General features: G+C 41.3%; 1 protein-coding gene across 2 annotated transcripts in view; it reads left to right on the top strand.

Moving 5' to 3' along the window:
- ZZEF1 (zinc finger ZZ-type and EF-hand domain containing 1) overlaps positions 1–16280 on the top strand; it is a 113694-nt gene that overhangs the window by 61195 nt on the left and 36219 nt on the right. For both annotated transcript variants that reach the window (XM_059669038.1, XM_059669039.1), the window contains exons 27-34: positions 1832–1911; positions 4219–4312; positions 5474–5945; positions 6606–6770; positions 10483–10602; positions 11524–11685; positions 13225–13354; positions 15149–15287. In XM_059669038.1, coding sequence (XP_059525021.1) covers positions 1832–1911; positions 4219–4312; positions 5474–5945; positions 6606–6770; positions 10483–10602; positions 11524–11685; positions 13225–13354; positions 15149–15287 — 1362 coding nt within the window. The remainder of the gene's footprint in view (positions 1–1831; positions 1912–4218; positions 4313–5473; positions 5946–6605; positions 6771–10482; positions 10603–11523; positions 11686–13224; positions 13355–15148; positions 15288–16280) is intronic.

Genomic DNA, 16280 nt, shown 5'->3' on the forward strand with positions numbered 1-16280 from the left:
CTCTCCATTCCTAATCCTTCAGGGGAAAAACCCATTTAAAGATGAGGTGTGTGTTTTCCCGAGCACTCTGGCAGGTTAAGTGCTCTTTCCATGGTGCAGATGAAATAAGCAGGAACAAATGCTTCCTTCCATTAGAGTAGGTAATTTACTGTTGCTCTTTTTATTATTATTGATATTAATATTGAAATTATCACTACTGCCTTTATTGCTGAGTTATTTGGATCCCATATTGCAGAATTTATTTCCTAATTTCCAAAGTATCTTGATTAGTCCCTCAAATATTAATATCTCCTTTAAGAAGTTGCTAAAATAAAACTACATTGAAACATGAGTGACTTATGGAAACAACCATCATATGAAAAAGTTTATCTCTGCTAGGGAATGGGGAACAACGGGACCTTTATGGTTTTGAAAAATTCAGTGTGTTTCATAATCAAATTGTGGTTAGAGAGCTGCACAATCTTTGTTATCTGGGAACTTTGCGTAGAGGGAAAAAGCTTTGTGAGTTAAAAGCTGAGAAGCAGCAAGTTTTCGGCTGGGGAGAGTTCTGCAGCTCCTTTTCAAATCATGTTCAGATAACACATAACTATTTGCAGTAGAGAAACACAATGAAATGTGAGAGTTAGAAATGTTTTGCTGAATACAGGTTGTTCTGAGAATGCCTACCACTGTTGCTTTGAAGAAGACATACTTGGTCTCAGTTCTTTCTAGCCCAGCCTTTGAGGACTGATCGTGGGCTCTTTAAAACTGAGCTACATAGAGAGTGGTTCTTGTCTAGCTAATTTACTCATATTTGTCTAAAAATTGGTTACCCTTTTGAGTTAGAAATGTACAGGAGGAGTTTTTCAACTTGACTAAAAGCTACTTGAGTGCAGGACCCATGTCTCTCTCAGCACTGTATTCCTAGTACCTGATATGGAGCCCAGAATATTCTACATGTTCAGAAAATATTCATTGCATTGTATATTGGTTTACACTCTTTTAGTACATATGTTATCCCTTTGGTTTTTAGATGAAGAGAAGGGGCAGGTCTTTCTTTAAAAATCACAACTTTTTTGAATTATAAAAATAATATCCATTTGTGTAAAAACTTACAAAATACAGAAAAGCTTAAAATAATTATCAACTATAATCTCATCACTTTGAGAACACCTCTATTAACATTTTTCTATATATCTACCTAGTCTTTATCTAGGTATATTTATATGTGTGTGTATGTGTGTGTGTGTGTGTATACACACACACACACACATATATGCAGGGTGGGGAAAAGTAGGTTTACAATTGTGAGTACACGAAATACAGTTTATTCTTGTATTATGATTTATTAATTATTGTATTAACTTCTATACAAACAACTGTAAACCTACTTTTGTCCTACCCTATATATATGTTTTTAATGTATATTCTTTTTAAATAAGACAATTTTATTTATATTGTTTTATAACCAGCTTTTTAAATTTAATATATACCATGACCTCTTTTCAATGTCAGTAATTATTTTTTGCTCATTTTTAGTATCTGTTATTTTACTTTTAATACTTTTCATGTCTTTTACATTTTTTCTTTTAATATTTTACTCACTTTACTAGTATGTCCATTTCAGATGTTCATTTGAAAAATGTTAGTTTGAAGTAACACAGAGAACCCATCACAGCTATTTGTGGCTTAGTTGATAATTTTTTCCCCGTGGCTCTTTTAACCACTCCCAATGTGTGAGTGTCAGGGGAGAGCTTTTTCTGTGGGTAGATTTAGAAACTACTGTGTGCTTAGTGTCGCAGTAGTGAACTGTGTTAACTGAATGTAATCTTTTTGTCTCTCCTTTCCCCAGTAAACAGTGGGGGCACGACAGCCCTGAGTGAGGAGTTTGCTCAGGTGTATTCCTTGGCAGATGGGATTCGAATATGGATGGTAAGATTTTCCTTTGCATGTAATTTTTATATTTTTAAAAATTTCCCACAACAGTATCACAGAATTAAGATAAGTAACTCTCTTCCCAAGAATATAACTTCAGGAATGTTTTTTAAACTAAAGTTTAGTGACATGAATGGATATAAACTAATTTAGAATCCTTGAAATCATAATTAGGTGAGTATTGAGAATGTTCAGAACAAACAGGGTTCAGTTGAGCCCACCTACATCCTTAGAAACCCCAAAGGGTACCCTGTGGAACCTGTTAGACCAGGAAGGAAAGCATTACCTTAGGTCAGTGATGGCGAACCTTTTGAGCTCGGCGTGTCAGCATTTTGAAAAACCCTAACTTAACTCTGGTGCCGTGTCACATATAGAAATTTTTTGATATTTGCAACCATAGTAAAACAAAGATGTATATTTTTGATATTTATTTTATATATTTAAATGCCATTTAACAAAGAAGAATCAACCAAAAAAATGAGTTCGCGTGTCACCTCTGACACGTGTGTCATAGGTTCGCCATCACTGCCTTAGGTACTGGGCAACCACTGATGGTTTTAGTCTGGGTAGAGGCCCTTCTGCATTTTAGAGAAGTGGTCTGCAGCATTGTTTCTGACAGCAATAAACTGGAAGAATAATGTAGGAGAATGGAGAAACAGGTTGCATACTATACTACTATGTAACATTATATTACAATGTAAAGTGATAATAACAATACAGGATTATAATGAAAGTGAATGAAGTAGAGTTGCATGTATCAGCATGGGTGGTGCTCACCAACATGACGATAAGCAAAACAGCAAGTTGTAGAAGCATACATAAGTATGATATTCCTTATATAAAATTTAAACACAAACCAAATCTGTATGTTATGTACATCAATATATAGTAAAATCATATAAATACATGGATATTATAAACACAAAAATTAGGAGAATTGTTTTTATTTCTTGGGCATGGAGATGAATACCTATATATCCGTATTTTTTTTATGTATACACAATCATCTTAAATATTGCACAGTAATTGGGGAAAAAACCTTTTACTTAGTAGAGGCTGTATAATGAAATTGAAAGTAGACCAGTTGTGATATTAGATGAGGATGGCTTCTGCTACCTAGAAGATAAAATAATTAGACTTTGTAATTGATGTGAATGGTGAACAGGAGGATGGAATTTAGGACCATTCCCATGTTGCTGGGTGACTTGGTGGATGATAGAAGCATTGACCAGAATAGGAAAGATGGTCTTGGATCTGAGAGTGGGCAGGAAAGTTCACTTTGGGTCATGTTGAGTATGAGGACATCTAGGTTATCTGAGACATCTAGCTGGAGAATTTAGTAAACATGAAAGAGTTTAAATGGCTGATGCATCACAGACATGTCAAGGTTGAGATAAGGAATCTGCAAATCATTGGTAATAGTTTTTCTTTAAAGTATGAGTTTATCCAGGAACACATAGCCTTGGACAGAATCCACAATGATCAGAACATACATGGTGCCCAAAAGTACTGGATAGATAGATGGAAGCCAAAATGAACAGAAACTGAAAGGTATCGTCATCAGAATGGTAGAAGGAGAATCAGAAGATTTGACAGAGAAACCATGGCAATAGTAACAGTTTAAGAAAAGGAGTGTATGATGCAGTCAGCTACCACATAACAGCTTAAGTAAAAACGATTTGGCAGGTGATGAGGCATATTATAGATTGTGCTTCTGGTTTAGCCTTATACAAGCTGCTGACATTGGGCAAGATGCCAGCTTTCTCTCTAAGACTTTGGCCTCTCATAAATCACACATGGCCTTCTGCCTGGGATGTTAGTACTGTGGTCATATTGTGACCATTGCCTGGCAGTCTAGACATCACTTAGAGGTATCCCCTCGTTCAGGGTAGAATAGAGATCAAGTTTTGGTCTAACCTCTTGCATCAAACCAAGTGTATGTCCCTTGCAAGATTCTTCACTTCTCTGGACCTTCACTTCTTCATCTGTACTAGGTCAGCCTTAGATAGTCCCCTCTCCACCTCCAGTGTTCTAGAGTTGTTGTTTTTTAAATAATAGGGTCATGGGTACAAGCTCCTCTCAAATAGTTGAAGGTAGTTTTGTGGATTTACCTTATGATAGCTCCACAGCCTGGGTTACTTCTAGGATTAACAATAATGTCTTAGTCCTATGTCCTCATTAGCTGAACAATAACTATAAAGTACTCCATGATCTCAACCCTGTGTGCTTCTGAAGTAATTTGCTGTGGCTGCCCTGTTTTCGTGTCTGGACAGCCTAATTATGTGTCTCAAATTCTCCCCTCAGTTAGAGATAAAGCAGAAGTCCCTGGTGAGCCTGGGGAATGAGGCAGAAGAAAAACGCGGGTCAGAAGCTGCTGAGGCAAACCCTGAGAGCCTGGGTGAGTGTGCCGACTCCAGTCATTACTGGGCCTTCTGTTTCCATTTCATAGAAAAGCAGTAACGTGTCTTCTAGATTAGTTTCATTGAAGCTGTGTTGACCTAGGGAACATAACACAGGCACTAAATGTAGTTTCCAGGGATACAGAAACTTTCCTTTTTACTTCTTCCTAATTATTTCTCTTAGGAGGCATCAGGTGCTTTTGGAACGACATCTTATTATATTTTGAAAGTGTGCTGACATTGAGCCCTGGCCGGGTAGACATCGAGCCCTGGCCGGTAGGTCAGTTAGTTGGAGCGTTGTCCTGTACAGCAAAGATTGTGGGTTCGGTTCCAGGTCAGGGCACATACCTAGGTTGCAGATTTGAACTCTGGTTGGGGTGGGTACAGGAGGCAACCTATTGATGTTTCTCTCTCACATCAATGTGTATATCTCTCCCCCTTTCTCTCTCTCTGAAAGTCAATAAAAACATATCTTCAAGTGGGGATTTAAAAAAAAAAAAAAAAGCCCTGGCTGGTGGATCAGTTGGTTGATTTCTGGTCAGGGCATATGCCCAGATTACAGGCTTGATCCCCAGCAAGGGGCATGTAGGAGGCAACTGACCACTGTTTCTCTCTCTCTCTCCCTTGCTCTCTCTAAAGTCAGTAACTTCTTTTTGAAAAAAAGAAAGTGTGCAGATATTGAATATTCAGTGAAATTAGGAATTACTGTTAATTTTTAAAATGATATCATGTTTGTTTGTTTTTTAACTCATTTTTTTTTAGAGAAATATACTGAAGTTTTTGCAGTTGAAATAATGTGATGCCTGGAATCTGCATGGCAGTGGGGAGTGGGTGAAACTAGATGGGCCTTGGGTTGTTAGCTATTGAAGCTAGGTGAGGGGTACGGGGGGAACTTTATACTGTTCTCTCTCTGTATATATATGCTTGAAATTGTCTACAATAGAACTTTTTCAAGTGTGCTGATAGTGCTGGGAAGATTTTGGTTTATATAAATGAGATAAAATTTGATTCTATTCTCTTAGTTAATATGTTTTATCACTGTAATAATGGAGGTATTTCTTGTCCTAAATTGTTGAGTTTAAATAGGTCATTTTCTCTCTAAAACTAGGCAATAAGTTTAATTTTGACTTTTTCCCCATGGTCTTTCTTTTTGCATGTAGCAAAAGAATGTATTCAGAAGAGTCTTCTGTTATTAAAATTTTTGTCCATGGGTATAAGTTCAAAAGAAAGCTCTGACAAGTTGGTGACTACAGATGAACCTGATCACCATCTGCAGCCACTTGACAAGCGCCAGAGGACAAGCTCTGTGGTGGAAGAGCATTTCCAAGCCTCGGCATCTCCCACTGACGCAGCGCCCCCTGCTGCGGGAGACAGGAGTCCTGGCTTGGATGTCCAGCCGAAGCTGCCACCCAGCAGTGGCCCTCCTGCCACAGAAGTTTCCTCTGCCACAGCCGAAGAGCCCTCTTCACCTTCCACTCCCACTCGGCGGCCCCCCTTCACCCGAGGGCGACTCCGGCTGCTCTCCTTCCGGTCAATGGAGGAGGCCAGACCAGTTCCCACAGTGAAAGAGAAATACCCTGTGCTGAGGGATGTCATGGACTTCATTAAAGATCAGTCACTCTCCCATGAGAGGTGAGCCAGGCATGACCTTTCTAGCACTTTCTTTTCTCAAGCCATAGGTAACCAGTCTACCCAAAGGCTTGAAGCTCATGTTAAAAATGAGCAAATAATATTTGAAGGATAGATCAAGATTTGTTTTAGAATGTTAAAAAAAATTGGTAATGTTTTTCTTTTCAAGAAGTATTTTTTCACTTAAGATTTGTACTGTATGTAAATTATATCTCAATAATGTACTGTTAGGGTAAGAAAAGAAACTTTTCTTTTGGTAGCTGCTATTTATAAATTTGTCTTATTTTAACCCTGGGAGAAATTAGAATTTGATATTTTCTGTCAAAATTATTTGTCAGTGGGCCAACATCTCTGGAAGTATTTCATGTTTTAATTTCCTACCCTAAGGCTTTGTCTCTATGGGGAAGTAAAGATGTACCAAGGTTCCTTTTTAATTAATTTTTTCGTGTGGGTTGTTGGGCTTCTGGATGGTGTGAACTGATCTGTAATGCTGGACTAAAAGTAGCAACAGATATTGCTATCCTGCCTGAGTGATATTTCTGATACCTCACAGTAGTATTTCCCTTGTATTAATATGGCATCAGAACTTGGGCGGGGGGGTGTTTTCTTTCTGCCCCAGCTCAAGAGTTTTCTGGGTGTTCCTGACTTGAGTTCTGTCTCCAGTGTTGTAAAGGTTCTTTCCTTGAGAAAAGCCCAAGCCCAGAGCATCCTTGAAGTCCTGAAGATAATTCAGTATTGTGCAGAAGCCCTTGGGCAGCCGCATTGCTTCCATCCACCTTACATACTTTTCCTGTTGGAACTTCTGACCTGCCAGAAAGAGTTCACCAAGTAAGTACAAACTACAAGTCTTCAAGGACAATGAGCAGGGGTTGTTTAAAGCAATCCTCATCTTCTCTAATTAATAATTCTATCATTTCTATGTAAGAAACAAATTTATGTTTTTGGTCAGTTCTCTCATCCTAAGGAAATTTGGGTTCTATTCTATCCTTTTAGTAAGTAAATACCAGGAACGTGTTTATTTCTCCTGATGAGTTTATATTTTACCAGACAGGATTATATTGCCATTTCTTCATGCTCATCATTTGGCTCCTGGAAGCTGTGAAATCAATGTAATGCTCCTTTCCAGTAATGATACTGATCTAAGTACCTCACCAGGTGGTGCTAATATGCACGCAGTAAATACTTTCTGAGTGTCGACTGTGCCAGGTGCTGTTCTAGGTGTTGTATATACACATATGGCAGTGGACATGGCAGGCAGGGCCCTTGTTCTACTGCGGAAGGAAACTCGGAGGATTTTGGCTTGAGCAGTTGAGTGGATGGTAATGTATTTACTGAAAGGAAGTGTAAGAATGAAACAGATTGGGGTGAAACTCAATGAGTTTTATGTTGTCCATGTTAAGTTTGAACTGCTTTTTTCACATCTAAGGAAAGATATCAAGAAAATATCTTTGGAAAGAAGCCAGGAGTAGGGATAGAATTTGGATACTATCAGCATATACATGGTATTTAAAACCATGAACAGGTGAGACCTCATAGAAAGAATGCAGAGATGGACAAGAAGGGGGCTCAGGACTAAGCCTTCGGGACACTTCTTTATTTAGAAGTCAAGCAGAGGAAGAGTAGTCAGCTAAGGAGATCAAGGAGTGGCCATTGAGAGTGAACCAGGGGATGGTGGTGTCATAGAAGCCCAGAAAAAATGTATCTCAAAAGATAGGAATGGTTGGTTGTGTCAGATGCTGATGTGAGAGGTTACATGAGAGAAGAACACACTGGATTTGATATAGTCTTACTGGAGCCATGGGGTCGAAAGCCCCCTTGGATTAGGTTAAGAAGAGAATTGGGGGGTGGGGTTGATAAGATGTAGAGAAAAACTATAGACATTTTTTCCAGAAATTTGGCCTTAAAGTGGGGGGAGCAGAGGAATAGGGTAGTAATTGCAGGGGATGTGGGATCAACTGAGGGTTCTCGAGAGATAGTAATATATTTATATGCTGGTGGAAATGAGTCAGTAATGAGGAAAACTTGATGCAGGAAGAGAGGGATCATTGTAGTAGCAATTGCATAGGTAGAGAAGTCATCCTTTAATAGAGCCATGGAGACTCTATTTGTGGTACAGGAGGAAACACAGTATGGATAGAGCTGCAAGTTGGCTGGTAGCTTTGTTGGTACAAAGATGGGGGAATTTCTATGTAATCATTTTTATTAAAAATACGTTTTTTTGCTTTATTTTATTTTTTTATTAATCTTCACCCAAGGATATTTTTCCATTGATTTTTATAGAGTGGAAGGGAGGGTGGGGGAGAGAGAGAGAGAGAGAAACATCGATGTGAGGGAGACACACCAATTGGTTGCCTCTCATATATACCCTGACGAGGGCCAGGGGTTAAGCCTACAACCTAGGTACATGCCCTTGACTGGAATCTAACCCAGCACCCTTCAGTCTGCAGGCCAACGCTCTATCCATTTAGCCATACTGGCTAGGGCAAAAGAGTATATGTTTTTATTGATTTGAGAGAGAGGGAGAGAAACATCAGTGAGAAACACCAATTGGATGCCACTTGCATGCCCCCTACTGGGGATCGAACCCACAACCTGAGCATGTGCCCTAACCAAGAATGGAACTGGTGACCTCTTGGTGCATGATACTCAACCAACTGAGCTACACCCACCAGGGCTTATCACTTCTATTTTATATTTATAAAAGCGTAATATGCAAATTGGACAGTGGAACGACCAGTCACTATGATGCGCACTGACCACCAGGGGGCAGACGCTCAGTGCAGGAGCTGCCCGCAGGCCCTGATCGCCCAATTGGAGCCTGCCGGCCAACCTCTCTGTCCCTCCCCCCGGCCAGCAGGCTCCGATCACCCTATGGGGAACAGAGAACTGGGGGTGGGTGGCAGTGGACTCAGGCGGCACCAGGCCAAGGCCCCCATCCCGCTGGTCACCCCACACACAGAGGGCAACCGGCGGCAGGGGGCAGGGCCAGCAAGCAAGCGGAACAGCCAGCCTCTCAGTCCCTCCTCCATCCAGCAGGCTCCAGTCACCTGATGGGGAACAGGGAACTGGGGATGGGTGGTGGTGGGTGGCGGGGCTGGCTGCCAGCAGCCGGGGAAGATAGCCCTGATCACAGGCCAGGACTAGGGACTGTACCCGTGCACGAATTTCGTGCGCCAGGCCTCTAGTGTGTGTGTGTGTGTGTGTATATATATATATGTGTGTGTGTGTATATATATGTGTGTGTATGTATATGTGTAAAAGGAGGTAATCTCTGTGTAGGTGTGTGTGTTTGTGTGTATATATATATATATATATATATATATATATATATATATATATATGGATAGTCATCAGCTATCCATATGGTTTAAGAGGAGGTAGTGGCAATTTACGGAGAAGTAGGAAGGTTTGAAGTAATAATAACAATTGAGAAAGTCAGTCTGATTGCCTGACAATTTTGAGTGCTTATTTAAGAGTTATGGTTGTGAATTTAAAGAGTTATAGTAAGCTTGGTTGTGTGGTGTTTCTTTCAGCATCACTTAGCTGTTTTGATTTGGTATAAGATTTCTTATGCAAGTATATGGAGGGAGAAAAAAGTAAGGGAGTTGGTGATTGCTAAGGTGTGATTGGTCATGGGATCTTAACCCTTTGTGGTCCAGTTTTATTTTTGGAATTCAAATAGTCTGGTCCAAATTAATTGATGGGATTGAATGTTGAAATGGTTTGCGGTGTCGACCTCAGCCTTGACGTTGGACCTGCTCCTAGCGCCTGATCTGTCGAGTCAGCCTCGACATTGAACCGAAAAGGGTTAAGTTTGCATATGGAACAAAAAGAAAGAAAGCGTGGTGGAATAGCAGATAGTGAGTATGAGACAGCATCATGGTGGGGCTTCCTGGGATTGAAAATGCTGTATGGAAGTCCCAGAGCAGGTGAGCAAGATGAGAGGTTGTCGTCAGAGTAGGATGCTCTGAAGTGAGGATTTCAGAGATAATGCCATTATTGTGATGACAAGGTCAAGGTAGTGACCGTCAGGCGGGGATGGCCAAGGGGCTAGAGAAGATGACTGGAGGTGGCGATGGCAGAGAAACCAGGGACAGAGGGACGGGGGCATCATTCCCATGGATGTTGAAGTCTCCAAGGTGACTCGGACCAAGGAAGCAAAGACTGGGCTTGGTGCTAACGGCGCCAATGAAGGGAAGCTAAAGGGTGGGCAGGACTCCATGGAGAGGATAGAAGGAGGTAATCTGTGAAAAATACCTAACACAGCATCTGGCACTCAGGTAGTGGTGGGAAGGTGCTTCTTTTATTAGCAAAGGAAGATTAATTGTATTTCCATACTCCTGTGGCAGCCCTCTTGACCCAGGCAGACTCACTTGCTGTCTTGTCTGTTATTTTCTGAAGTTATTACCAGTATATTTGTATTTACTTAACGTTTCTGTGCCACTTCATTGTTTGCTTCTTCCTAGCTCTTTTTCATGTAAAATTATTAAATAAATGATGTTTTGACAATTAAGTGATCAATGGTTTCCTCTGTTTCTAGTTATTTTGGACATTTGGAAGGCTGTGGTGCAGCTCTACACAAAGAAATTCGAGACACTTACTATCGATTTGTTCTCTTTATGGTCAAAGCGATTAAAGGATTTAGTAGCATAAATGACAGGTACTGGATAACTTTGTCATTTCTAAGGAAAAATTTATACCTTTTCTGATTTTAAAATCAGTGTTGAAAATGTAGAAAAGTACAAAGAATAAAATGAAAATAACCCCTAATCTTACCATCTAGAGCTAATTGCTAATGTTAACTTATTAGTATATTTTCTCCCAGCTTTTATTCTATATGGGGTGTACAGTTTTTTTAAAGGGATGGGTCTTGGTTTATCTAAGAATTTGTAACTTGTTATTTTTAGTTTTTATTATATTGTGTACAGTTTTAAAACAAATAATAAAGCCACTCCCCAGTCTTCTCCATAGTACGTGGTTCGGACTAAACCTTAAATCAGTTGGTTCTTTTCTACATCTAAGTTGCATAATCTAAGTTGGGGCTGGCCCTGCTCTTGCTATTTATTGAGAGGTGATTTTTACTAGTCAGTCCTTTACCATTAAATGTCCCCTATGGTAGTCCTAGCAAAGTGGGAATCTTACTCTGTGCTTTTTGAACTCCTGTTTTTTGAAGAAGGTTTGTATGGAGTATGAGAAACTTGAGAGGTGACGATAAGGAACCCAGACCAGCAGTCTGGAGTTCCCCTGTGCTTTCTACTTCAGTCAGACCAGCTCCCGGCCTTTGTGTCTTGTCTCTGTTGGTGATGTGCAGCTATTTTTTTAAAATATTTTTTATTGATTTTTTACAGAGAGGAAGGGAGAGAGATAGAGAGAGTTAGAAACATCGATGAGAGAGAAACATCGATCAGCTGCCTCCTCCACATCTCCTATTGGGGATGTGCCCGCAACCCAGGTACATGCCCTTGACCGGAATCGAACCTGGGACCTTTCAGTCCGCAGGCCGACGCTCTATCCACTGAGCCAAACCGGTTTCGGCGGTGATGTGCAGCTTTGATAACTCGCACTTTTATGGTCTCTTTAGGTCCTTGCTGCCTGCCTTATCCTGCGTTCAGACAGCTCTACTTCATCTCTTGGATATGGGCTGGGAACCCAGTGATCTCACCTTCTTTGTTGACATTCAGTTACCAGATCTCCTCATGAAAATGTCACAAGAAAATATAAGTGTCCATGACAGTGTGATCAGGTAAGAGCACAGTCCCACACTCTGCAGCTCTTAAAGGCAAGTGTGCAGTACAGGGATTGCATGTAGCATAGGGGTTCAGAGCATGGACTCTGGAGCTGGGCTCTCTGTGCAATATCCTGGCCTTGCTACATACTAGCTGGTGACCTTGGGGAAGTTATTCACTCGCTCTGTGCCTCAGTTTCCTCATGTTTAGAGCTGGAGATAGTAATGGCACCTACTTCACAGGATTGTTGGGAGGAATAAATGAGTTGGACCAGGCCCTGGTACATGGTCGTGTATGTAAGCTAGTTGGTGGTGGTGGTACTGTACACCCGGAGGATGAGGATTCTCTGCATTTTTGGAATTGCATAGCTTGTTAAATTGAAGAATCCTTTTCTTTATTTTTTGTTATATGTATATGTGCTTTTAGCCACTGTAACATCTTGCACATTATAAGGACTTAAAGCATGAGGAAAAAAATAGTTTGCAAAGGGTTTTTTTCCTTTCCTCTTTTAATGAATGTCTTTCCACACTGCTCAAGCTACTCATTAAGCACTCAAGTGGGTAGAAAAGAAATGAGAAGAGAATGGGAGAAGAAAAGCAAGAGGAGAGAATTAGGAGGAAATAAATGAATGAGTTAACACCAGAGCAGTTCTCTCAAGAGATATTCTGGGAAAAGGAGATAGAATTCAAGCTGTCTCTGTTTACCAAACCTCAGCCATGGCTCTGCTGTCAGAGGGCACCCTTGGCTGACAGAGGGGACACAGCACAGGGGCCGTCACCTGGCAATCTGCTCATTGTTTCAGGCTTTGTCTGCACCTATGTGATGAGTCCTTGGGTGGGACCACACCTGGCCTCCCAGTCCCTGATAGCACCTAACTCAGAGCTAAGTTTGAGCAGGACTTAAGTCAGTTTGTTGGAACACATGAATGAACAAATGAGTATTTGTTGGCTGGTAATTTATTTTGCATTTTCTGTCGAGCAAATCATTTTGTATTTAAAATTCTAGTGACTAAAACAAACTGTAAACTGAAATAATGGATATTTACAATTTTGCAGCTAAAGGGCCCATGGATTATCTATATGAAATTTTATTTGAAATGAGGAAACTGGGGACCAAGCTGAGTGCTGTGTTAAGATCTTGCAGCAGCTAGTGGGAGAGTTAAAGCCCCTGGGTCTCCTGATTTTCTTCTCATGCTGATCCCACTAGGGTGTACTGAGCATGACCAAATAAGACTTTAAAAAAAAAAAATCACTTCATTTGGCTCCAGTGCCTGGCACATAGTAGGTTGTCAAGTAGAATTATGCCATGTAGGTACAACTTTTTAAGTTCTAGTTCTTCAGCCATTGTAGTCTGCCCTGAAAAGGGCATCTCCCCTTTTATTGGTGTATATTTATCAAGTATCTGGAAAATCTTGGGATTTTGAAAAGCAAATTGACCTCTTCCCCTGAGTTTAAAAATACCCCATGTTTTAGACCCATGGGACACAGTCTGCTAACCAGCACTTTCTAGGATTGTTGGGAGAGGCATGCTTTCCTCTCTTTTTGTCCTTCTTTCAGCCAATGGAGTGAAGAAGATGAGCTTGCTGATGCCAAGCAGAATTCAGAATGGATGGATGAGTGTCAGGATGGCATGTTTGAGACCTGGTATGAAAAAATAGCCCAGGAAGATCCAGAGAAGCAGAGGAAAGTAAGACATTTCAACTAGAGTAATCTAAAGTGATTTACTAGGAGTTTGGAGAGGCGAGTCTGCCTGGGGGAGTACAGCAGGCTGTCTCCTGAGAGGGCTCAGGGGGCAGACAGTACATTAGTGCAGCAGTCGCCAATCGGTGGTCCCTAGACTATTGGTGGTTCATGAGGTCTGAAAGGTTGGCGACCGCTGGTTTAAGGAAACCTTTGGAGCAGCAGTCGCCAACCAGTGGTCTGTGAGGTCCGAAAGGTTGGCGACCACTGCCTTAGTGAGTGCACTGTCACTGAGTGTGGTCTTTACCTGAGGGGCCCTGGATACTGACTTGACCACACTCAGGGAGTGGCTCTCTCCCATAGAACTAGACTCACAGAAAATGGGCTCATGAGGCCAGTTTATTAATTTACAGTGAGAGATGGAATTGTTGAAGGCCCTGACCTCTCCTATAGGCAAGCAACATGGGAAGCCATGTTTCAATCAGGTTGCTTGGTGAGCATGGAAGCAGCCATGTGGACATGGAATCAGAGTTACATGATTCAAATGTGTAAAGGCACTAGGCTCAGATAACAGCATGTCCATCTCTCCCACTTGGTGTTAATCTGTCACCACCACATTGTGCCAGGCATCTGCTACCTCAGATTCATTGGGTTTTCTTAGTATTGTGTGCCTACTATGTGCCAGTTACTTTACTCATATAGCACTTCTGTGGTGCTTGGATGGAGCACACCAAATTGGCCTTTGCGATTTTTCTCTGTAAATTTCTGTAGTTCTAGAGTGACTTGGCATATTTGCTCTGAACGACTACTGTATGGTGACTTAGTGACTTATTTCCCTTATTTCTAAGCTATAAAGATAAACCGTACCGTGGTCCCCAGTTACTTTCCAGTAAAACAGTTTGTTTGTTCATGAAACAGTGCCCTTACTATCTCCCCAGAAGGTTTTTCTTTTTAAATGCTAGTAAACAATGCTTCTTTTGCAGCTTCCTGTAACTGTGAACACTAACCAAGTCCAACCAAGTACCCAAGCCAGAAGGCTGGATGTCGTTCTTGACCCTTCCCTTTTACTGATCCCTATATCCTGTGGTTCCCCAAGAATCCTCCTTCTGCCTCCTTAATGCCTTTCAAATCTGCCCACCTTTTGTAGTCTCATTTACTGCTCAGCCCAGCCCTGTGCACCGGGAGGTCATGGGGTTGCTTTAACAGTGTCTGTCATGGTCAGTTTCCCTATCTAGTCTTGCCCCCTTCAGTCCAGTCTTCACGTAATAACCATGCTCAAATCTGATCACGTTAGTCTTCTATTTTAAGATGGTCGGTGACTCCGTAGACTAGCACTGGAGGCACTTTGTGGTGACCCTTTCTAACTTTACCTGGTTATTCCCCATCCTTGATGTATTCTATATACTGAATATTTGCCACTTTCTTGAGTCTAGCTCCCTTTTGCTTCCTGTAGAGCTTATTATTACTTCTATCTGGCATGCTCTCACCCTTAACCCCACCTAGCTAATACCAATTTGTCCCTCGGGTCACAATTGAGGAATTATCTCCTTTGAAAAACCTGACACCCATTGATGTCCCTCTTCTGTGTTCTCTAAGCCTCCTGTATATGCCTATCAAAGCCCTTATTATATTGTATGGTATCATCTGTTTGCTGGAGGGAGTTCCCAACTAGACACTAAGCTCCTTCATTTCCTAATCCTAGCACCTAGTACAATGCGTGGAATATTTTAAGGACCTATTAAAGAATGGATTGATTAATGAATAGTGGCTATTGGATAATTGTGTTTATTTCACCTTACAGATGCACATGTTTATTGCTCGCTACTGTGACCTGTTAAATGTGGACATCTCTTGTGATGGGTGTGATGAGATTGCCCCCTGGCATCGCTACCGGTGCCTGCAGTGCAGTGACATGGATCTCTGCAAAACTTGCTTCCTAGGTAAATTCGATGGTTGCATACACTATGCCCAAAAGGAATAATTGTTTCTGTTTTCTGTGATCTTGTCCATTTTTAGATTCTCTTTGTACTAAATGAAGATACTGCCCAGTAGTATTCTCTGACTTGTTAGCAAATATGAGCCTTATCTCCCCAGTTGAATCTTAGGTTCCAGAGCTCTGTTACCTTCCATCATGCTGGATGTAGGCACTTGATAAGTACTCAGGACCAATGAATGTACTTTCGGTTGAGTTTCTGGGAAATTAGTTTTCCTCTGAATCATGCAGTGTTTAGAATTAGTAAAATACACATACACAAAAAGCAAACTTCAAAAATTCTTGAAACTCTTGACTTGTAGGTGCTGAGGTAAAACAGACCAACAGTAGTGAGCAGTTGAGTGCTCTTTGTGCACGTGGCCCAGTGGTAAAAGATACAGCCCTGCCCTGGAAGGCATGTGTGTTCTAGTACAAGAGTGTGCATACTGAGTTACAGAGGAGAAGTACAGATTATTCTGGAAACATTGAGAAGGAGCAGTGATCACTGCTGCAGGGAAGGCTTGTGGAGGAGGTTGAATGTGAATTGGTCTTTGAAAAAAGTTAGAACTGGGTGATGTGAAGGAAACATTGGAGAGTGAGTGCATCACCATCCAGAGCAGAAAGTCCAGTGCCAGAGGAGTGAGCATCTGTCCATGCTTAGGTAGACAAACTCACGTGTCCAGCTGAGTGATGGATTGAGACAGGCGGGGCTCAGATTGTGGGGCCCTGAGATACTAGGCTAAGGAATTTGAATGAGTCTACAGAGAGCAGGAAGGTTTTTCAAGCAGAATATTAACATGATCAGAGCTATGCTAGAGGAAGGTGGTTCTGTCCATATGAGTTTCCCTTAGGAAGTCAATCACAGTGGTGACAAGGGGATTAGTGTCTGGGCTAGGGTTGTGGCAGTGGGAACAGAAGTGGGTCAGGTGTGAGGATCAGTAAGTAGAGTCTATGGCAGTGT

Source organism: Myotis daubentonii, chromosome 16, assembly GCF_963259705.1.
Source record: "Myotis daubentonii chromosome 16, mMyoDau2.1, whole genome shotgun sequence".
Classification (NCBI taxonomy): domain Eukaryota; kingdom Metazoa; phylum Chordata; class Mammalia; order Chiroptera; family Vespertilionidae; genus Myotis; species Myotis daubentonii.